The 24361-nt window shown below is 45.6% G+C and overlaps 1 protein-coding gene across 3 annotated transcripts in view; it reads left to right on the plus strand.

The window, feature by feature from the left end:
* Positions 1-1182: 1182 nt before the first annotated feature.
* The window catches only part of PLIN3 (perilipin 3), a 28707-nt gene continuing 5528 nt past the window's right edge, over positions 1183-24361 (plus strand). For 2 of the 3 annotated variants that reach the window (XM_006868913.1, XM_006868914.1), the window contains exons 1-6: positions 1183-1248; positions 2317-2515; positions 2641-2723; positions 12451-12748; positions 17268-17467; positions 18785-18910. In XM_006868913.1, the coding sequence (XP_006868975.1) occupies positions 1183-1248; positions 2317-2515; positions 2641-2723; positions 12451-12748; positions 17268-17467; positions 18785-18910 (972 nt within the window). Of the gene's footprint in view, positions 1249-2316; positions 2516-2640; positions 2746-12450; positions 12749-17267; positions 17468-18784; positions 18911-24361 lie in introns of all 3 variants that reach the window. The other variant, XM_006868915.1, reaches the window with a different exon arrangement.

Here is a 24361-nt window from a genome sequence, read left to right on the forward strand (position 1 = left end):
CCAACCACCAGATGGATTGAAATAGTGGCAGCGGCAATGGGCTCAAACATTACAATTGTGAGATCTGGGAGCAGCCTGTATCCATTTTCTGGGGGACATAGAACCTGGGTTCCGACTCACCATGATGCCATGTGTGCAGAGTAGAACTGCTTCCTCAGGTTTTCAAGGCTGTGATCTTTCTGAAGCAGACTGCCAGGCTTTTCTTCCGAGGCACTTCTAGAGTCAAACCTCCAACCTTTGGGTTAACAACCAAACATGTTCATCATTGCATACCCCAGGGATTCCAAACTGGTTACTGTTGGGTTCGCTCTGTCTCATAATGTCCCAGTGTGTATCAGAGTAGAACTGTAGTGGGCTTGTAGTGACTGACAGTTCAGAAGCAGATCACCAGGTCTTTCTTCCGAGGTATCTCTGGGTTAACAGCTGAGCACATTAACCATTTGCATCCCTCTCCCAGACTCCTAGTCCATGTCTAGCCGCTGTACTGGGCCAAGTCCCTTCCATTGGGCATTGAGGTTCCCAGTACATACACATACCTCTACCCACCTGTCAGTACAGGTGTGAGACTTTCCACAAAGTAAAGTTGATGGGTCAAAGGGAAGGTGTCTCGTAAAACATAGCAGCTTTTGGCACATTGGAGTGTTGGAGGAGAGAGGGGAGTGCTCAAACAAACTTAAGCGTACTACTTGCCAACCAAAAAGTTGGCATTTGGACCCACCCAGAGGTGCCTCAGAAGAAAATACTGGCAGTCTGCTTCCGAAAGATTACAGCCTTGAAAATCCTGGGGAGCAGTTCTACTCTGCATGCGTGCGTCGCTGCGAGTTGGAATCTAGGTTCTTTGCACACGTGGTCCCACAGAATGTTGATACAGGCTGGAACCCCCCAAATCCACGGGGTTCTGGGACCGGCAGCACCTGGGAGCATGTTAGAACTACAGGCTCCCACCCCACCCCTGCTGATTCAGCACCTGTTTTGTAACAAGCTCCCCAGGTGGCCCCATGCATTTGAGAGCCGTAAGTCTCCCCGGAAGTGAGGTGTCAAAGGGCAGGGTAAGGGTCCAGGTGAGCTGCCCTCTGTCCCCCAGCTGGTGGCGTGGGCTTGAACTTTGCCCTGGAGGGAGGGGCATTCTGAGTGTACTGTTGGCAATTGTCTCCTCTGTCTTCAGTGCCCGTCACCAGGACCATGGCTGCCAACGGAACAGAGACTCCCGCTGGCGCTCAGATGGATGTTGTAGAACCAGTACAACAGGTGAGGGAGGGATGGGACCAAGGGGCCCCAGGACTCTCAGAAATCTTCCCACATTGTGGCTGGGAGCCAGGGATTGCTGGCAGCACCTTGGGGGTAGGGAGAAATAACCATTGTACATATAGCTCCACTGAGGAAGCCCTGGTGGCTCAGTGGTTAAAGGGCTCAGCTGGTATCCAAAAGATCGGTAGTTCGAAACCACCAGCCGCTCCTCAGGAGAACGATGTGGCTGTCTGTTCCCTTGAAGATCACAGCCTGGGAATCCCTATGGGGCAGTCCTGCTCTGTTCTCCAGGATCCTATGAGCCAGAATTGATTTAATAGTCATTTAGAGTTTTATCCACTATTGGGGTTATGTTCACTGTAGGTGCTTCAGGTCGGAGTGGGAAGACTCTCAAAGGGTCTTGAAGGGTTGGGGAGGGGCCAGGGATCCTTCTGAAAGAATCCTTCTTCTTGGAGCCAGATCTTTCCCAACCTTTGAGGATCCTCTAACACAGGTTACCATGGAATCGGCTCCAAATCATGGCAACCCCCATGTGTGTCCGTGGAGAACTGTGCTCCATAGGGTTTGCATTGGCTGAGTTTTCAGAAGTGGATCACCAGACCTATCTTCAGAGGTGCCTCTGGGTGGACTCGAATTGCCAACCTTTGGGTTAGCAACTGAGTTAGTCAACCAATGAATTATACCATTCAGGGACAAAAAGCCGGTTACCATGGAATCGACCCCAACTCATAGCAACAGTGTGTGTGTCAGAGTTGTACTGGGCTCCACACGGTTTCAGGTGGCTGAGGTTTTGGAAGTCGGCTGCCAGGCCTTTATTGAGTGAACTCGAGCTACTATCTTTTGAGTTAGCAGCTGAGTGCATGAACCCTTTGCACTACCTTTGCTTCTGCCTGGCATATAGGTGTGAAGTCCACATACAAACAAATGAGAGTGGAGTAAGTTTGGGGAAGCCTGAAGCACCTGGCAGCAAAGTGGGGGTGAGCAAAGCCACTTCATGGGCTAGGATTAGAAGCAAAACCCCAGATGCCCCCTGACCCAGCCTGACCTCATGTCCACTGTCCTCTTCAGCCGAGTGTGGTGGACCGTGTGGCCAACCTGCCTCTCATCAGCTCCACCTGTGGCATGGTGTCTGCCGCCTACACCTCCACCAAGGAATACTACCCCCACGTTAAGTCTGTCTGTGACGTGGCTGAGAAGGGTGTGAAGACCCTCACAGCGGCCGCCGTCACTGGGGCCCAGCCCATCCTCTCGAAGCTGGAGCCACAGCGTGAGTAACGCCCACTCAGCCTGGACCTGCTTCCCCAAACCTGTCCCAGCTGAGCTTCCGGGAGCTTCTAGTGGGCGGAGATGGGGAAGTCACCGTCATGTTTCTCTCTTGCTCCATCTCTGCAGTTGCGTCCGCCAGTGAGTATGCCCACAAGGGGCTGGACAAGCTGGAAGAGAACCTGCCCATCCTTCAGAAGCCTCCTGAGAAGGTAACTGGACTCCATCCCAGGAGCTCTGTGGAGGTTCAGTGAGTCTGCACACGATGGCTCCTACTCATGACGACCCCTTGTGTGTCGGAGTAGAACTGTGTGCCATGGGGTTTTCAGTGTCTGAGTTTTCTAAAGCAGATTGCCAGACCTTTCTTCGGATGTACCCCTGGGTGGACTCAAATGACCACCCTTTTGATTAGCAGTCGGAATGTTAGCCATCTGCTCAACCCAGGGACTAGGTGTTTACTAAGTGTGTGTGTGTGTTTATATATATATATATATGTGTGTGTGTGTGTGCTCCACCCAGGGAGCACACGCACGCACACACACACACACACACGTTGTTGCTGTTAGAGTCCTGGTGTGGTGCTTTGTGATAACGCATTGAACTGCAAGATTGGTTTGAACCACAAGGTCAGCAGTTCAAATTCACCAGTTGCTCCTTCACAAAGCCTATACAGGGTCATTATGAATCCAAACCGACTCGACGGCATTTAACAACTTAACAATATTGTCATTGTTGTCATTAAAAACGTTGTCATTAAGTGACATGGCGTTGGTTCTGACTCATAGTGAGCATGTATAGGGATTCTGAGGAGCAGTTGGTGGGTTTGAATGCCAACCTTGTGGTTTACAGTCCAGTGCTGATCCTACAACATCACACTGTTGTTGTTGTTGTTAAGTGCCATCGAGTCAGTTCCGACCCATAGCAACCCTGAACAGGGTTTCCGAGGCTGTAAATCTTTATGGGAACAGAAAGCCTCATCTTGCTCCCGCAGAGCAGCTGGTGGTTTCGAACTGCTGACCTTGCGGTTTGCAACCCGATTTGTAACCACTACGCTACCAGAGCTCCTTACAACATCACACTGGAAGTATATAATACATATACAGTTGTTGTTGGGTACCAAGGAGTGGATAACGACTCATAGCGACACAATACAACGAAACATTGCCCGGTCTTATACCACCCTCACAATTGTTGCTACACCTAAGCCCATTGTTACTGCCACTGTGCCAATTCATCTCATTGGGGGTCTTTCTTTTATTCCCTGATCCTCCACTTTAACCAGTATAATGTCCTTCTCCAGGGACTGGTCCCTCCTGACAATATGTCTGAAGTATGAGAGACAAAGTCTGGTCACCCTGACTTACCAAGGAACATTCTGGATATACTTCTTCCCTGTTTGTTCTTTTGGCAGTCCATGGTACCTTTAATAGTCTTCTCCAACAAAATAACACAAACACATCAATTTTCCACCATCTTCCATATTCCCTGTCCAACTTTCACATGCATATGAAGCTATTGAAAATACCATGGCTTGGGTAAGTCACATTTTAGTCCTCAAACTGCTATCTTTGCTCTTGAACACTTTAAGGAGGTCTTGTGTAGCAGATTTGCCCAGTGCACTACATCGTTTGATTTCTTGACTGCTGCTGCCATGAGTGTTGATTGTGGATCTAAGAAAAATGAAGTCTTTTCTCCATTTATCATGATGTTATTTTATTGGTCCAGAGTGAGGACTTTTGTTTTCTTTACATTGAGGTATAACCTATATGAAAAGCTGTGGTTTATGATCTTTTATCAGTAAGTATTTTAAGTCCTCTTCACTTTCAGCAAATAAGGTTGTATCATTTGCATATCGCAGGTTGTTAATGAGTCTTCCTCCAATCCTTATGCCACGTTTTTCTTCATATAATCCAGCTCTTGTGTTCAAGATTATGGATTATGTGTTCAGCATACAGGTTGAATAAGTATGATGAAAGAATACAACCCTGACACACACCTTTGCTGATTTTCAACCATTCAGTGTTCCCTTGTTCTCTTTGAACAATTGCCTCTTGGTCTATGTACAGATTCACCATGAACACAATTAAATGTTGCATAATACTCATTCTCCACAATGTTGTCCATGGTTTGTCTTGATCCACACAATCGAAAGCCTTTGCATAGTCAATAAAGCACAGATAAACACCTTTCTAGTATTCTCTGCTTCAGCCAAGATGCATTTGACATCAGAAATGATATCCCTCATTCCATGTCCTCTTCTGAATCTGACTCGAACCTCTGGAACTTCTCTGTCAATGTATGGTTGCAGTTGTATCTTTAGCAAAATTTTGCTTGCATGGGCTATTAATGATATTGTCCAAAGATTTCAACCTTCTGTTGGATCACCTCTCTTTGGAATGGGCACAAATATGGATCTCTTCCAGTCAGTTGGCCAAGAAGTTGTCTTCCAAATGTCTTGGCACAGATGAGTGAGTGCCTCCAGTGCTGCATCAGTTTGTTGAATGATTTCAATTTGTAATCCATCAATTCCTGGTGCCTTGTTCTTTGCCAATTCCTTCAATGTACATTGGACTTCTTCCTTTAGTAACATTGACTCTTAATCATCATACGCTACCTCTTGAAATGGTTGAACATCGACCATTTCTTTTTGGTACAGTGATTCTGTGTATTCCTTCCATTTTCTTTCAATGCTTTCTGCATCATTCAGTAATTTGCCCAGAGAATCCTTCAGTATTATAAGTTGAGACTTGAATTTTGTCTTCAGTTCTTTCAGCTTCAGAAATGCTGACTGTGTTCTTCCCTTTTGGTTTTCTAACTCCAGGTCTTTGCACATTTCATTATAATATTTGGCTTTGTCTTCTCTATCTGCCTTTTGGAATTTTCTATTCAGCTCTTTTACCTCCACATTTCTTCCATTTGCTTTAGCATCTCAACACTGGAGAGCAAGTTTCTGAGTCTCTTGTGACATCCATTTTGGTCTTTTCCTTCTTTCTTGTCTTCATAATGACCTTTTGCTTTCTTCCTGTTTGATGTTCTTGGTGTCATCCCACAACTCTTCTGGTCTTCAGTCTTTAGTGTCTAATGCATCAAATCTGTTCTTGAGATGATTTCTAAATTCAGGTGGGATATACTCAAGGTCATATTTTTGCTCTTGTGGACTTGTTTTCATTTTCTTCAACTTAAGACTGAGCTTGCATATAAGCAGTTGATGGTGTGTTCCACAGTCTGCCCCTATCTTGTTTTGACTGGTGATATGGAGCTTCTCCACCATCTCTTTCCACAGATGTCGTCAGTTTGATTTCAGTGTATTCCATCTGGGGACGCCCATGTGTATAGGCATCTTTTATGTTGTTTAAAAATGGTATTTTCAATGAAGAAGTCATTGGTCTTGCAGAGTTCTATCATGCAATCTCCAGCATCGTTTCTATAACCAAGGCAATGTTTTCCAATGACTGATCCTTTTTCTTTGTTTCCAATCTTTGCATTCTAATCACCAGTAATTATCAATACATCTTGATGACATGTTTGATCAATTTCAGGCTGAAGAAATTGGTAGAATTCTTCAATTTCATCATCACTGGCTTTAGTGGTTGGTGTGTAAATTTGAATAATGGTGGTATTAACTGGGCTTCAATGTAGGATATGGATAGTATCTTATCACAGACAGCATTGTACTTCATGACTGATCTTTTTTTTAATGTTTTATTGTGAATTATGTGATAGTTTACATGGGAGAACATTAGTTTTACATTCATCCTATCGTATATCATTTCGTTGCCATGGTTACAATCCCTTCTATGCATCATCAACCAACCACAGGGTATACACTACTAGCCTGCCCCCCGGTTGTCAGCACACAGCCCCTCTCCCTCTCTGTGTCTATAAAGTCCCAGCTGCTCCATCTTTCAACGTCATCATCTCTGCCTCCATCTCAGGCCTCACTGCTTTTCTGGGTAGGGTCCCGCTCTCAGCTCTTCTCCCTTGATGGTCCCAGGGACCTCAGCTCCTAGACTGAAAAGTTAATCACTCCCCTCCTTGCTACAAAACATCTGCCTTTACATTTGCAACCCTCACAATCAGTCCTGATAACAATTATTCACTATTGTATCACAAGAGACCTATCCACATTTCATTTCATCAGCCCTGCCTAGACAGATTGGATACTATCAGTGGAGATTCTACCTTATTCCATGCCCTCTGAATCTAGGTTCCCTCTTGAAAGCTTGTAAGCCAGTCTACTTCTTGTCTTTGTAGCCCCCCATTTTGGGTAGCCAATGTTCATGACTGATCTTGATGTGTTCTTTTTGATGTTGAATGCGACGCCATTCCTCTTCAATTTGTCATTCCTGGAATAGTAAAGCATGTAATTATCAAATTCAGAATGGCTAACAACAGTCTGTTTTAGCTCACTAATGCCTAGGATATCGACGTTTATGAGTTCCATTTCATTTTTCGCAATTTCTAATTTTCCTAGTGTCATGCTTCGTACATTCCATGTGCTGAGTATTAATGGACGTTTACAGCTGTTTCTCTTAATTTTGAGTTGTGCCCCATCAGCAAATGAATGTCCGGAAGGCTTTACTCCATTCGCGTCATCACGGTCAACTCTCCTTTGACGAGGCAGCTCTTCCCCAGTCACATTGTGGGTGTCTTCCAACCTGAGGGACTCATCTTCTGGCACTTTATCTGTCAGTATTCTGGTGTTCTTCATCATGTTTCTGTATTTAGTCTTCAAGTGCTGACAGTGTTCCATTGCTATTCATAACATTTTCAGTGAGTAAACATTTAGAAGTAGTCCATCTCTCCTTCTTTCTAGTCTTTGTTTGGGAGCTCAGCTGAAACTTTTCCACTGTGGGTGACTGTATGAGTATTTCAAATACTCGTGGTATAGCTTTCAGCATCACAGCAACATGCAAGCCAACACAGTACGACAAACCGACAGACCGAGTGCTAGACATCTACTTGATGTTTGTGGGTTGTGGTTAGTGAACAGGTGTGGCACTATAAGAGAAACACTAGACTGCTGACTTCAAGGTTGGTAGTTCAAACCCACCACCCACTCCTTGGGAGAAAGATGAGGTTTCGGCTCCCATAAAGATTTACTTATTGATGAAGATCAGTGACCATGGCATTCAGTATGGTTTGCATCTTAATCAATGTAAAGAAAAAGGAAGTGCTCACCACTGGACCAGTAAATAACATCATGATAAATGGAGAAAAAGTTGAAGTTGTCAAAGACTTCATTTTGCTTGGATCAACTATCAACATTCATGGAAACAGCAGTCAAGAAATCAAACAACCTATTGCATTAGGCAAATCTGCTGCACAAAACTTCTTTAAAGTGTTCAAGAGCAAAGATGTCAGTTTGAGGACTAAGGTGCACCTGACCCAAGCCATGGCATTTTCAGTAACCTCATATGCATGTGAAAGTTGGACAGTGAATAAGGAAGACTATAGAATTGATACTTTAGAGTTGTGGTGTTGGAGGAGAATATTGAAAGTGCCATGGACTGCCAAAAGAACCAATAGATCTGTGTTGGAAGAAGTATAGCCAGAATGCTCCTTTGAAGCCAGGATGGTCAGATTTCATTTCTCATACTTCAGACATATTGTCAGGAGAGATCATTCCCTGGAAAAGCATTTCATGCTTGGTTAAGTGGAGGGTCAGAAGAAAAGAACAAGGTGGATTGGTACAGTGGTATAGCTGGCACAGGAAAGGGCAGTGTTTCATTGCATTGTGCATAAGGTTGCTATGAGTCCAGACTGTCTCAAAGGCACCTAGCTAGCAACAAGAAAGATTTACAGGGTCACTCTGAGTTGGAACCAACTTAATGGCATAGAATCTTTGTTTTGAGTGACCAGTGAGGCAGGACTTGAACTCATTTCTCACCAGCAGAAACTATTTTACGGACTAGGATTAATGGTAGATAGAAAGTGCTAAATTCACAGAAGAATGGAGAGGCCTCAGATCGGAGACGCCTCCTTTGAGCTGGGCACTTGTGTGCCCCCTCTGCCCTGCCACTAGCCAAGAAGCAAACATTCCTTCCATTTATAGAAGAGCTGAACTCAGGATGAAACTCCCCAAGGTCGACAAACAGCCTGCTGATCTCTGAAGGACACCGGGCTCTTTCAGTTCCGGCCCTGTGAGGTGGAGCCATGCTGTAGCAATGCAGAGTAGTCCAAGCTGGGATTTGAACCAGGGCCAGCTCCGTTATCGGCACGCCGATATTAATTATACTAGGGCCAGTTGCTATGAGTGGGTCCTGACTCACAGCCACTCATGTGTATCAGAGGAGAACGGTGCTTCATGGGGTTTTACGTGGTTGGTTTTGTTGTTTTATTTTTTTAACTTTTGTTTGTGATTTGGGTGAAAGTTTGCTGTGCAAGTTCGTTTCCATTCAACAGTTCGTCTGCATTTTGTGAGTTGGTTGTAATCGCCTCAATGTAACAATATTCTTCCCAATCATGGGGTTTACTGTTTCTACTCTTCCTCCTTTCCTATCCCCTCTTGCCTTCTGAGCACCTGCCCTTTGATCTTGGATGGCTGATTGAGGAGTGTGTGTGATGTTTACCTTATAGGTCTGTCTCCTGCCCTTTGGCTGAAAGTTGAGCCGTGGAGGGTGACATAAAGTGTTAAAGAATGACTAAAGGGGGGCGGGGAGGCTGTGGTGTCCACCAGAGCTCTTCCTAACCAGTATGCCTGGTCCTTCTTTCCGTCTTTTTGTTCTGTTTTTTAGTTTTGTTCCACATTTCTCTCCCACTCTACCCAGAACCTCCTGTTCTGATTCCTTTCGAGTGGTAGCCAGGCACCATGGACGTTTTCTGTTTTCAGGGCTGTGATCCTTAGTACTTTGGACACATTGTTTCCAAGCATTTTTGATTTTCTTCACTCTTCTTTGCTCTGGTCTGGGAGAGACCAATAGTTGTACTTTTCACTGTTTGATTTTTCAGAAGTAGTCTGCCAGGCCTTTCTTCCAAGGTACTTTTGGGTGAACTCAAACTTCCAACCTTTTCGTTAGCAGCCAAGCAGGTCAACCATTGCACCACTGGGGGCTTATCTCCCCTTCTCCCCCTTCTATCTCCTCCACTCAAAACAACTCATCCCCACAGGTATAGGAAGACTGGATGTTACAAAGGATAAAATGGGGTGGCTATCTAATTTTCTCCAGTCACTCATTGGAAACCCTATACAGGGTGGCTATGGGTCGGAACCGACTCGACGGCACTTAACAACAACAAATCTAATTTTCTAGGAACACAGTGGCTCTGTGTGATAAGCACAGGGCTGTTAGCCACAAGGTCAGCAGTTCAAGCCCACCAGCTGCTCTGTGGAAGAGATGAAGCTTTCTGATCCTGCAAAGATGTACAGCCTCGGACACCCTATATAGAGGGTCATTATGAATTGGAACCAACTCAACAGCACTTAACAACAATGTTCTTAGGCACCATCGAGTCATCACTGACTCATAGCGACCCTATATAGGCACAATAGAACAAAACACTGCCTGGTTCTTCACCAACCCGACAATCATTGCTAAGCCTGGGCCCATTGCTTCCACCACTGGGTTAATCCATCTTTTTGGGGGTCTCCCTCTTTTTCTCTGACCCTCTACTTTCCAAACATGATGTGTTTCTCCAGTGACTGGTCCCTCCTGATTATATGAGAGATGAAATCTGACCATCCTGACTTCGAAGGAGCATTCTGGCTGTACTTCTTCCAACACAGACTGGTTGGTTCTGTTGGCAGCCCATGGTACTTTCACTATTCTCCTCCAACACCATAACTGAAATGTATCAATTCTTCTACGTTCTTCCTTATTCACTGTCCAGCTTTCACATGCATAGGAAGTGATTGACATACTTGTAGCAACATCATCTTTTGCAGGAACGCTGTGCAGAGAAGGGAGAGCCCTGGTGGCACATGGGTGATGGTTTGGATCTACCAGCAGTTCCATAGGAGAAAAACCCACTGTTTTTGAGTCCATTCTGACTCAAAATGACCCTAGAGGACAGAGCAGAACTGCCCCATGGGGTGTCTGAATTGTAAATCTTTACAGCAGCAGATGGCCTCATCTTTGCCCTTGTAGAGCAGCTGGTAGGTTTGAAACGCTGATGTTTCAGTTAGCAGCCCAAAGTTTAGTCCACTGAATTATGTCCAGTGGCTTCCTGGCCTCTTCCAGCTTCTGGTGGCTACTGATGACCTTTGATGCTCCTTGGCTTGTGGCCACATCACTCCCATCTCCCGTGTCTGTCTTCACCTGGCGCCCTCTTCCCTGTGTCTCTGTGTGGCTTCACAGTCATTGGGCTCTGGGAACCACCCCCGCACACTCCGTATGACTTCATCATAACTCATCACATCTGCAAAGACTTGGTTTCCAAATAAGATCATGTCCTGAGGTTCCAACTAGACTGAACTTTAGGGTTCATAGCCAGTTCAAGCCGGTATATAGGGTCTCTCCCCTCAACACTGCTGACAATGGGACGGCTGATTCTCTGGAATGTGATATCGTAGGCACTGTGGGGTGTTGAGCAGCACTCCTAGCCCGCACCTACTTGATGCCAGGAGCACGCCCCCGCAGCTGTGACTCCCAACATCGCCTAATTCCCCCTGGGGGCAGAATCTCCCCAGATGAAAACCTCTGATTTAGGGGAGTCCACTGACCCCCAGGAGACTTTGGGTCCCTTAGTCATCTGACTCCTGATGTCCTAGGGCTCTGCCCACATTGAAGTCCACACAGTCGAGTCGTGGGGAGAGAGGAGGGAAATCACAGGAGCGAGAGGGCCCCCCCGGGTTGACACCATCTGACCCAGCGGGAGTTCATTCTGGTAGGCAGTGTGAGTAGGGATTGGACTCTTTCTCCCCCAGATAATGAACACATGGTCTTTCCACTTGGCACTCTTGGGTTGGGGCTGTACTGGGCACTATGAGATATGGAGCAGTATTGTTGGCTTCCACCCACTTCATGTTACTATCATCTCCCAAAGTGGTGATAAGCATACATGTCTTCCTATATTGGCCAATGTCCCCTGGTGGGCAAACCACCCCCTGCCAGTCCCACTGCTCTGAGGGGCTTAATTAGTGTGGGAATACACACCCAGCCAGCTTAGGGTCTTCACTGTGGCTCTAGTTTGGCAGCGATTTTTGTTTCAGCTGCCAAACACTGCTGTAACAACAGAGGCACAGAGAGGTCAAGTGAATTCCCTGAGGCCACACAGCTAGGAAGTATCACATCTGGGATTTACACCTGGGCTTTCTGGCTCCCACCTGTCTGAGCCTCAGTCCTCCAATCACTGGTACCTCCTTCAGGGCGTTGTCATGGAGTTAGATGAAACAATGTAGGTCATCGGTCTAGCACAGTGTCAGGCCCAGAAATGTGAGATACGGTTGAATATTTTAATCAGCAAATAGCTCTTAGGTGCCCACTCTGTTTCAGGCACTGTATTAGGGGCTGAACAATAAAGGTGAAATGCAGCCCCCTCAGAAGCTCATGGTCTCGAGCTGTGTTAACTAGTACGGTGGGTGGTCTGAGCTGTGTTGTTAGTATGGGGGTCACTAGCCACATGTGGTGGTTGAGCACTGTGATGTGCTAACGGATATATATTCTAAATGACAAGGGGTCCCTGCATGGTGCAAACAGTCAACATGCTTGGCTGCTCACCAAAAAGTTGGGGGTTTGAGTCCATCCAGAAGTGCCTCGGAGGAAAGACCTGGAGAACTACTTCTGAGAAGCCGTCACTGAGAAACCCCTATGGAGTGCAGTTCTACTCTAACATACATGAGGGTGTCTGGATCGACTCCATGGACTGATACTGGTGCCTGGTCTAGAGCTCTTGGTTCTACTCAGTGTTTGTCCTATGGGGTCAGATGGGCGATGGGATTTCTCTCTGACCTCCTTGGAGGTCCCAAGGGCACAGATGCTGACATCTGCCATCCCCTAGGTCCTAGAAGATACCAAGGATCTCATCTCGTCCAAAATGTCAGGTGCCCGAGACATGGTGACCAACACAGTGTCCAGTGCCAAGGACACCGTGACCAACCGAGTGACAGAGGCAGTAGACGCGACCCGGGGCACTGTGCAGAGTGGCATGGACAAGACCAAGTCCATGGTGACCAGCAGTGTCCACTCGGTCATGGAATCCCGCATGGGCCAGATGGTCTTGAGCGGGGTGGACACGGTGCTGGGCAGATCGGAGGAGTGGATGGACAACCACCTGCCCATGACAGATGAGGAGTTGGGTAAGTGTCTCCTTGGGGCCTCTTTCTAACTTCTGGCCTGTGTTCCTCCTCCCTGCCATCCCATCGCATGTCCTGTGTAGTCCCCATCATGGCTACCTGCTTATTCACTCTGATCCAGTCACATGGGCCTCCTCGCCGGTCCTCCAACTCTCCAGGCCCCATCCTGCCTCAGGGCCTTTGCACAAACTATTCCCAACGCCCACTTCTCCTCTTCCTGTTTCCATCTTTTCCAACCCCATGATTGTACACCTGGACTTTTGCGGTCTCCTCCACACTTGTCCCTGGTACCCACCCACACACAATCTGTCCTCCAAACAGCAATCATAGGGTTCCTGTGAGCACCTGAATCAGGCCCATCCCTCCTCTTCCCACAGTCCTCTAGGCTCCCACGTTCTTTGTAGTAAAAGCCACAAAGCCATGTCAACAGTTTGAGTGACACACAGTCTTGCCCGTTTGTTTACATATTGTCTATGGAGGCTTTGTGCTGAATCACCTAGTTGAGAAAGAGACTGTAGAACCCCACAAGCCAAGAATACTGACCTCTTTGGCCCAGCAAAGAAAGAGAACTGACCTGCAGACTAGAAAATTCTGGGACGTTTATAGAGACAACAAAATTCCCCTGACTCGCTCAGTGTACTTTGGTGAGGTCACATGTAGACTCTACTTGGGATTCTGTTGCCTACTTTTCACCGCTGTCTTCTCACTTCTAGAGCTGTCCCTGTCCCCAATAACAAATAGCTATGAGGCTAAAGCTGAGGGTTCATTTAATCCTCTGCATGGCCAGAGACGTTCTCTCCTGTGACTTTGATCAGCCCGTACTATTTATTTGATCATCTTCTAGAAATGAACTTTTTTGGACTATTTTAGGAAGGGAAACTTTATCAATGCTGTAAATAAAAAACTATCATCTGCTACCAAAACACAAAAAAACAACTAAACTACCAATTGGCATCAAGTCGACCCCAGCTCCTGGCGCCCCCATGTGTGTCAGAATACAACAGTCTGCTCCATAAGGTTTTCAGTGGCTGATTTTTCAGAAGTAGATCTCCAGGCGTTTCTTCCGAGGTGCTTCTGGCTGGACTCAACTCTCTAACCTTTAGTGAGCAGTTGAGTGTGTTAACCCCCTGTCATCTCCTGTAGTCAGAAGAACATAAAAGGCTAAATTATTCATTTGTGTACTTTTCCAGGTACAAGTGTCTATGACTGGGATCCTTGTACAGAAGGGGAAACTGAGGCTCACTGGTGAACTTGCAACCACTTAATGAGGAGGTAGCAAATGTTTTTTATGGGACCAAATAGGAAAGAATTCCATCTTTACAGGCCACAGAGTCTCTGTCATAGTTCCCGAGTCTGTCGAGTATGAACTCAGCCATAGACAACAAATTGGCAACAGCAGTGGCTGTGTGCCAATAAAACTTTATTTACAAAAGCAGGCAACATTCTTGTGGAATCCAGACTTTCTGGAGCCACGGAGGCTGGATGAATCCCTGCAACTATTGCCCTGAGATCGCCCTTAAACCTTCAACCAAAAATATTTCCTGAAATCATCTTAAAACCAAACAGTGGTTTAGCTTAACTAATAAGGTTGATCTTGAACATTGTACTCTTTGAAGCTCTAGCGCCATGGGATGGAATTGACAACAGCAAATCAAAAGGTTAGATTAGGAGCAGATGAGGCTGTGAGTTTATGTCCCTGGGGGGGACAGAGGAAGGTCAGAATGGTTGCACAAAACTCAAAGAATTCCATCAATCTCACCGACTTGTACATGTAGAAACTTGAATGGACGTAGGCTTTTGACATATATATTCTCAACAATAATAAATGAACAGAATACCAGGAAGCACTGGTGCATGAGCCATAGTGTGTTCACCCTAAGGTATTACAGAGCCAGTGAGTTCGCAGGGCTGGATTTGAACTCACATCAGGTTACTGACAAAGTCCAAACACGTAAGTACTATAGTGAAGTTTAGTGGGAGGAGGATAAAATGACTCGTGTAGACAATTTCTAACTTACTAACTTTGGACTTCAGAGGTAGGTACTTCATGGTCTAGATAGTTCTCCCTTCTATCAAAGACATTTGTGACCCAGAGCTTCTAGTCCAGTAGCCTGTTTGAGAACAGAAGGCCGGATGGTCTAATCCTGGCGTGTTGCTTCACCTCTCTGAGCCTGTTTCCTCATCTTTGAAATAGGACAAGGGTGCCTGTATCTAGGATTATTAGGATTTAACATGAATGCACCTGAAACATCTAGAACAGTGGTTAAACAATGGCTACCGTCAACTCATGCCATCAGTAATTCAGGATTGGCACGATTTTTCCACAAAGAGCAAAGATGATAAATATTTGAGGCCCTAAAGGAGCTCTCTGGATAGACTCCTGGTGTGGCTCCATAGGATCAACACTGGGCTGCGAATCACAGGGTGGGCAGTTCAAACCCACCAGCTTCTCCTTGGAAACCCAATGCAGGGTCGCTGTGAGTCCAAACCGACTTGAAAGCACTTAACTACAACAAAGGAGCCCTGGTGGCGCAAAGGTTAAGCCCTCCACTGCTAATCAAGAGGTTGGAGGTTCAAACACAGTGGTTCCGCAGGAGAAAGACCTGGCGATTTGCTCCCGTAGAGATTACAGCCAAAGAAGCCCCCTCTGGAGCAATTCCCTTTTATATGGGGTAACTACGAGTTGTAATCAGCTTCACACGGGGCATCCAAAAGCAACACGGAGCAAAGCTGTGTCGTCCTCCTTGTAACTTGAATGCAGCCGTAGATGATATACATTGACTTGCACTTCTGTGATTAAATTGATCTCCCATTTTTTTTTTTTATGCTATAGTGGATTCCCTGTGTAGTGTTGCAGGCTAGTGCTCTGGACTGCAAGGTCAGTTTGAACTGCAACGCCGGCAGTTCAAGCTCACCAGCTGCTCCTTGGAAAACCCTATATAGGCTTGCTAAGAGTCAGAACTGACTCAATGGCACTTAACAACAACAACATAGTGGGTTACACCATGGGCTGCTGACAGTAAGCTTATTAGATCAAACCTACCAGCTGCTCTGCAGGAGCAAATGAAACAGTCTCAGAACCCCTAAGAGCAGTTCTACTGTATAGGATTGCTATGAATCAGAATTGACTCAATGGCCTTGGGGTTTTTGGTTTTGGAAATGGTATTGTTCACATAATTTCATTTGTGGGTGGTTCATTGCTAGTGCATAGAATTACAACTGATATTTCTGTGTTGATCTCATATCTTGAAATTTACTGAAGTTTTGGTGTGGCACTATAGGATAATCACTGGACTACAAGGTCAGTTTGAAATGCAAGGTCAGCAGTTCTAATCCACTAGCCACTCTTCGAAAACCCCACATAGGGTTGCTGAGTCAGAACTGACTCGACGGCACTAAGCCACTAAACAAGAATAGTAATTTATTAGCTAATTCATTTATTAGCACCTGGTGTGGCACTGTAGGATAAGCACTGGACTGTTAACCACAAGGTCGGTGATTCAAACCCACCAGCCTCTCCTTAGAAACCCTATACAGGGTCACTGTGAGTTGGAATGGACTCAACGGCACACAACAACAACAATATCAATCATTTTCTGTGGGGTGTGGATCTGTTAGGGTTTTTCTACATATAGGATCCTGCCACATGTGAATAGTTAAGAGTTTACATAATTCTATTTGTAGGGTGTACAAACCAGGTGCTGAGGGAGTCTGGTCCACAGCCTGTAGTTTGAATGCCTTCCCAGTCATCTGATGTGGTGTTGGCAGTGGCTGTTGGCTGTCACTGAATTCCAGCAGTTCCAGGCACGATGGAACGAAACACTGCCCTGGTTCTGTCCCTTCCCCATCATTGATTGCAGATGGAAACTTTGCAATCCTTGGGGTATTTTGTGGGCTGATTTTCAGAAGTCTATCTCTAGGTCTTTCTTCTTCGTCTGTCTTAGTCTGGAAGCTCTGCTGATACCTGTTCAGTAGTCTCATCACACACACGTCTCCTCTGATCAATGGGAGGTGGCTGCATTGGATGGCATTTGAACCCGGGTCCCCTGTAGGGAGGACAGGAACTCTACCACTGAGCCACATCTGCTCAGTAGTCTAGGACCTCTTGATTCTGTTAGTGTTGTCCCCATCATACCCATTTTACAGTTGGGAAAATTGAGGCTTGAGGCTTCAGAGCTTGTAAGCAGCAGGTTGTGGTTGCTGGGTGCCGTCTTGTCCATTTCAGCTCTTAGCGGCAGTCTGTGACAGAGTAGAATTGCCCCCAGAGAATTTTCTTTACAAGTGTACATTATTGGATCTGTCTTCCGTAGAGCTGTTGAGTGGCTTTGAACTTCCAACCTTTTGTTTAGGAGCCAAAGTACTTGCTTCACCACCAGGATCATCTTGTGAACCGCAGGACCAGGGTATAAACTCAAGTGGTGCAATTCCAGCGGTCGCCTGCAGGGGGCGCCAGAGACACCCTGCTTGCATTCTGAACTTTATGTGTTCCCCCCCACCCCACCCCATTTTTCTCCCCTCACAGCGGGGATTGCCACACCGCTGGAGGACTCTGACACCACCTCATTGCAGCAGCAGCGGCAGGAACAGAGCTACTTTGTGCGGCTGGGCTCACTCTCATCACGGCTGCGCCAGCACGCCTACCAGCACTCGCTGGGCAAGCTGCAGAATACCAAGCAGAGGGCCCAAGATGCTTTGCTGCAGCTGTCACAGACCCTAAGCCTGGTGAGGCCCCCACTGTGGCCAGCGTCTGCTGTGTAACTTAGTGGCTTAAGTCAATGACGATTTATTTCTGCAGGTCGGCTTGAGGCTGGGCGTCTTCATAGGCTCTTCTTCTCCAACAGGCTAGCTGGGGGGTCTTTTACGAGGTGGCAGTGGTTGAGGGCTCTCTGTGGAACAAGAGCAGAGAAGCTGCAATGTACAAGCCTCTGCTTGTGTTAGCTCTGCTCCTGTCCCATTGGCCAAAGCCAGTGACGCCGCCTACTCTAGTTACAAGGGTAGAGAAATTGATTGGTGGGAGGAGCTACAGAGAATGTGTAGCCACCTTGTCTGCATTGACCTCACAGGGTGTGAGCAAGCCAATGCTCACACAGCGTACTATTTCATCATAACTGTGCAAAGCAGTTCAGACTATAAGGTCGGCAGTTCAAACCCACCAGCTGCTCCTCGGAAACCCTAGGAAATCCAAGGTCACTAAGAGTCAGAACTGACTCGTCGACACTTAACAACAATGGAAAACCTTAGGAGCCAGGTGACACAACAATTAAGCACTTTTCTGCTAACCAAAAAATTGGCTATTCAAACCCACCCAGTGACTCCATGAGAGAAAAGACCTGGCAATGTGTTCCCATGAAGATTATTGTTTTGTTGTTGTTAAGTGCTATTGAGTCAGTTCCAACCCATAAAGATTATAGCCTAGAAAACACTTTTTTCAAAATAAAACTTTTTTTTCAGTGACTTATGAAGTTTCCAGGCCCCTATGTGACACAAATGATTTGAACGTGACTGCTAACCTACAGGTTGGTGGTTCGAACCCAGCCGGTGGTGCGGCCAAAGAAAGTCCTGGCAATCTGCTTTCCTAAAGAGCATAGTCAAACTCCTACTGAGCACAATTCTACTCTTTCACATGGGGGGGGGGTCCTCTGGGAGTCAGAATCGATGTGATGGCACCCAACAACCACAACAAATGGAACCCTTTGTATAAAACAGCAACCATTCCTCCCTTCCCCTTTCTAGACCCTCTCATAAAACAAAACCAGACCTGTTGCCATCAAGCTGACTCAGACACACAGCGACCCCTCGTGTGCCAGAGGAGAACAGTATTCCATAAGGTTCTCTTGAGATTTTTACAGAAGTAGTTTGCCAGGTCTTTCTTTAGCGGCACCACCGGATAGTTTGCACATGGGGACATGGGCATCTCATAATTCTGTCAGAGAAAAGAAGGCTATCTGGAATCCCCCCTCTCCCGGGGTGTGTGTGGGTCTCTGCCGGCATTAGTGAGATGCTGATAGGAGCCTCCTTTACTGTTCTCTCCTGCCCCAGATGGAAACTATCAAACACGGAGTAGACCAGAAGCTGGTGGAGGGTCAAGCAAAGCTGCATCAGATGTGGCTCAGCTGGAACCAGAAGCAGCTCAAGGGGACTGAGCAGGATGTGGCCGAGCCAGAGGTACCCCCTGGGGGACGTGAGGGGAGGTATACTTGGGGAGGCTGACTTCACTCTCTAGACCTCTCTGCTCATTGGGCCCACCCACCTGGAATGCTCTCCCTAGCCTCTTCGCCTCCTGCTAACTGCCTTCAGAGGGCAGTAACACCTCCTCAAGGCAGCCTGTCTGGATTTCCACTCTTTGAGGGTGTGTTGCTTCTCAGCTGTGGGGCACTTGATGAGTGAGACTTGAATTCTTTCACTGTGGTGCAAATATATGTAACCAATCATCTACCCATTCCCAATTCACGTTTCTACAAGGAATACTCAGTCACGTTGATTCTGGGCTTTGAGGTGGGCAACCATTCTTGTTAGCCTTTCTCCAAACCGTTCCGCCACCATCAACATGGACACTGTGCCCCACTAGGCACAAATTCTCCCTCTCTTCCTTCTGGAGACAATTTTTTTTTTTTTTAAGTATTCAACCATTTTTTTCAAGAATGAGTCAGTGAGTCATATCAGTGGAACACATTTTCTGAGTTGTGCAACCCTGCTCACCCTCCTTTTCTGAGCTGTGGCTCCCAGGAACATAAACTCTATGTCCCCTAAGCTTTCTGTCTGACCCCTACGTTGCTGTTGCCCCTTCGATCCCAGAGAGAGAATTTTCAAAGAGGACAGTGCTCAAGGTAGACGTTCTTTAACTACTTAAGCTAAATTGTTCTTTAGTGTGAAGAAGACTCTAAGGGCTATTTTTTGTTTGTTTGTTTAAGGTGTAAAGATAATCTCAGGGCAGTAGTGTCTTAATGTGCTCTGTTCCTCACTGGGTTTCCTTTATCTGGAATTTCAGATTCTTCTCTCTTCTGTGTCAGGGTTTCAGCAAAGTCTCCATACCTACCCAACTGAGTCTTTGGAACAAACTGCTACCCAACTTTCTCTGGTTCCCTCCTGTCTGTCCACACAGTATCTGTCGCTTAAGGTCCTGCTCTTTGTCACATTCACTGCCCTTCAGTTCATCTTCAACGAAATCAACATCTTCCACAATTCTTCAGCTTAAGTCTGTGATCACCAGGGAGCTTCTCAGCTGACCTTCTCTGGTTCTTGGTTTCCCTTCTGTGAAGTCATTAATGAGTTAACTGTGTACACACATGTTCACAGCAGGACTACTCACAGTAACCCAAATGTTGGAAACAAGCCAAATGTTCCATCAATAGACAAATGGATAAAGAAACATACAACGGTAGTGATGGTGTTAGGCACCATCAAGTTAGTCCCAACTTATCACGATCCTTTGTGCAACCAAACGAAATAATGCCTGCTTCTGCAAATCCACACAATTGTTGCTATGTTTCAGCCTATTATTGCAACAACCGTGTCAAGCCATCTCATTCGGGGTCTTCCTCTTTTCCCTGGATCCATTATTTTAACCAAGCATGATGTCCTTCTTCAGGGGAATGTCTCCTGGTAACATGTTCAAAGTACGTGAGATGAAGTTTCACCATCCCTTGCTTTTAAGGAGCATTCTGATTGTACTGCTTCCAAGACAGATTTGTTCATTCTTCCGGAAGTCCATTATATCTTCAGTATTTTTACTAACACGACAATTCAAAGGCATGGACTCTTCTGCTTTCCTTTTTCACTGTCCAGCTTTCACATGCCTGTGAGGTGGTTGAAAATATCATGGCTTCGGCCAGGTGCATCTTTGCTTTTGAATGCTTTAAAGAAGTCTTTTGCCCAATACATCGTTGGATTTCTTGACTGTTGCTTCCCTGGGTGTTGACTTTGGATCCAAGTAAAATGCAATCCTTGACAGCTTCACTCTTTTCTCCGGTAAACATGACATTGCTTATTGATACCGTTGTGAGAATTTTCATTTTCTTTATGTTGCGGTGTAATCTATACTGAAGTCTGTAGTCGCGGGTCTTCATCAGTAAGTGCTTCAAGCCCTCTTCACTTTCAGCCTGCAAAGTTTCATCATCTACATATCGCAGGTTGTTGATAAGTCTTCCTCCAGTTCTAATACGGCGATTTCCTTCATATGTTTAGTTTCTGGGATTATATGCTCACGATACAAATTGAATAAGTATGATGAAAGAATATGACCCTGGTACACACCTTTCCTAACTTTAAACCACACGATATCCTGTTGTTCTATTTGTACAAAGACCTCTTGGTCTTTGTACCGGTTCCACATGAGCATAATTAAGTGTTTTAGGATTCCCGCTCTTCACAATGCTACCAGTACTTTGCTACGATCCACAGTCTAATGCTTTTTGAATAGTCAGTGAAGCAGAAGTCAACATCTTTCTGGTATTCTCTGCTTCCAGCCAAGATCCATCAGATGTCAGCAGTGATAGTCCTCATTCCACGTCTTTGTCTGAATCCAGGTTGAACCTCTGACATTCCCTGCAATGTCCTGTTGCAGCTGTTTTTAAATTATCTTTAGCAGAATTTCATTTTGCATGTGATAGTAATGATATTGTCTGATGATTTCTGTATTCTGTTAGGTCACCTCTCTTTGGGATGGACACAGATACAGATCTCTCCCAATCTGTTGGCCAGGTAGTTGTCTTGCAAATTTCTTGGCATAGATGAGTGAGTGCCTCCAGTGCTACATCAGTTTGTTGAAAGATTTCAATTTGTATTCCATCAATTCCTGGAGCCTTGTTCTTGGCCAATGCCTTCAGTGCACCTTGGACTTCTTCAATACCATTAGCTCTTGATCATATGCAACCTCTTGAAATGGTTGAACATTGACCATTTCTTTCTGGTACAGGGACTCTGTATATTAATTCCATCTTCTTTTGATGTCTTCTGCATCATTCAGTATTTTCCCCATAGAATCCTTCAATATTTCAAGTTGAGGCATGAATTTTTTCTTCAGTTCCCTCAGCTTGAGAAACGCTGAACATGTTCTATCCTTTTAGTTTTCTAACTCCAGGTCTTTGCACATTTCAATATAATATTTGACTTTGTCGTATTGAAGTGCTCTTTGAAATTTTCTGTTCAGCTCTTTTGCCTCCTCATTTTTTCCATTTGCTTTAGCATCTCTATGCTGGAGAGCAAGTTTCAGAGTCTCTTCTCACATCCATTTTGGTCTTTTCCTCCTTTCTTGTCTTCTTAATGACCTTTTGCTTTCTTCCTGTATGATGTTCTTGATGTCATCCCACAACTCTTCTGGTCTTCAGTGTTTAGTGTCTAATGCATCAAATCTGTTCTTGAGATGATCTCTAAATTCAGGTGGGATATATTCAAGGTCATATTTTGGCTCTTGTGGATTTATTTTAATTTTGTTTCGCTTCAGCCTGAACTTGCATATAAGCAATTGATGGTCTGTTCCACAGTCTGTCCCTGGCCTTGTTTTAGCTGATGATATGGAGCTTTTCCACCATCTCTTTCCACAGATGTAGTCAGTATGCCATCTGGTGAGGTCCTTTTGTATAGTTATTTTTTATATTGTTTACAAAAGGTTATCTGCTGTGAAGAAATCATTGATCTTGCAAAATTCTATCATGCGATCGCTAGCATTGTTTCTATCACCAGTGTCGTATTTTCCAACTACTGATCCTTCCTCTTTGTTTCCAACCTTTACAGTCCAATCACCAGTACATCTCGAGTGCATGTTTGATAAACTTCATGCTAAAGAAGTTGGTAGAATTCTTCAGTTTCATCCTCACTGGTTTGAGTGGTTAGAGCATACATTTGAATAATAGTGGTATTAACTGGTCTTCCTTGTAGGCGTATAGATATCACCCTATCACAGGCAGGGTTGTACTTCAAAATAAGTATTGAAATATTCTCTTTTGATGATGAATGAAATGCCATTGTTCCTCAATCTTTCATTCCCAGCATAGTAAATCATATGATTGTCTGATTCAAAATGACCAATACCAGTCCATTTTAGCTCACTAATGCCTAGGAAGGGGATTCTGGTGTGGCACTTTAGGATAAGCACTGAACTGCTAACCACAAGGTCTGTGATTCAAACTCACCAGCCACTCCTCAGAAACCCTATACCAGGTTGCTAGGAGTTGGAACCGACTCCATAGCACATAGCAATAACAATACTTAGAATGTTCTTTAATAATTTCATTTTGACAATTTCCAATTTTCCTAAATTCATACACTGCAAAAATAGAGCAAAACCATCCTTTCCACTGCTCAGTTGGGTTCAGTAATCTGTTACAGTGGTCTCAAATACCATACTCATAGTCACGGGGTTTGTTAGGGAAGTTAACGGCTACAATTTGGGATCAGAAGTGTGTAGAGCACAGCTGTTTCAGGAAGCTGCCCTCAGGACACACCACTTCAGCCTCAACCTGAAGGCCCTCAGCTCTACCTCTGAGGGTCAGCAAACCTAGCTCCCCTGAGTAAGTGCCGGGAGGCACCCCACTCCACAAGCAAATCTCCTGCCCTCAGTCCCTCGGCTTTACTTGCGCGTGGACTGGGAAGCCCACTGCTCTATCTTGTGCTCTGGTTCTTGGTTCTCTTGCTGCCGCTTCTCTGCCCCTCCTCCGTTGTCACAGCTTCCTGTCCCTGGGTCAAGGAGGTTCAGTCCCTCTCCTGGCTCCTCTTCCTTGATGGGAGTGAGATCTCTCTCTTGTTTCCGAGAGGGTTCATTTTCTACCCAGGCTAGAGTTTCAAGCTTTCACAAGTGAACTCTGTGACAGCCACAGCTGAATCCTGCCATCCTGCCCGTATCTTCTCCCACCTTCTCTTACCCAGACCCTGCAGGGCAGAAATGTTTGGTGGGAGTTACAGGCTATGGCTAGAAGAGACATTAAGTAATTCCCTATACCACACATACTTTGTACGTAGCTGTTTGTGCCTGTTTTCATCTCGTTTTGAATCTGCCATATCAGCAAACATAGGTTCTAGAAACATACTCCTTCAGCATTATTAAGGCTGGCTCTATTTCAATGGGGCACCTCTTCCCCAGTCATAGCTGGCACCATATCTAACAATGTTCTGATGCTATTCATGAGGTTTTCAGTAACCAGTTTGGTCAGAAGCAGATCACCAGGTCCTTCTTCCCAGTCTTACTCTAGAAGTTCAGCTGATAGCTGTCCACCATGGGTGACCCTGCTGGGATTTGAAATACTTTGGCATAGCTCCCAGCATCACAACAACAGAATGACAGACTGGCAGAGCGCTGGTGTCAGTGGAATGGTGGGGGTTATGTGTCGTGGAGGTGGTTCCGACCCATAGCAACCCTGTATAGGGTTTCCGAGGCTATAAATCTTTACGGGAGCAGAAAGCCTCATCTTTATCCCGCAGGACAGCTGGTAGTTTCCAACTGCTGACCCTGAGGTTAGCAGCCTGATTCGTAACCACTACGCTACCAGAGCTCCTTATACTAGAATGGGTGAATTCAGTGATATATGAATTATAGCTCAGTTTTATAAAAGATGAACTGAATTTATTATTATTATTATTATTTTAACTGAATTTAAAGTGTAAAGCGTATGGTAGGAACTT

This window comes from Chrysochloris asiatica, unplaced genomic scaffold (assembly GCF_000296735.1).
Source record: "Chrysochloris asiatica unplaced genomic scaffold, ChrAsi1.0 scaffold00125, whole genome shotgun sequence".
NCBI lineage: Eukaryota > Metazoa > Chordata > Mammalia > Afrosoricida > Chrysochloridae > Chrysochloris > Chrysochloris asiatica.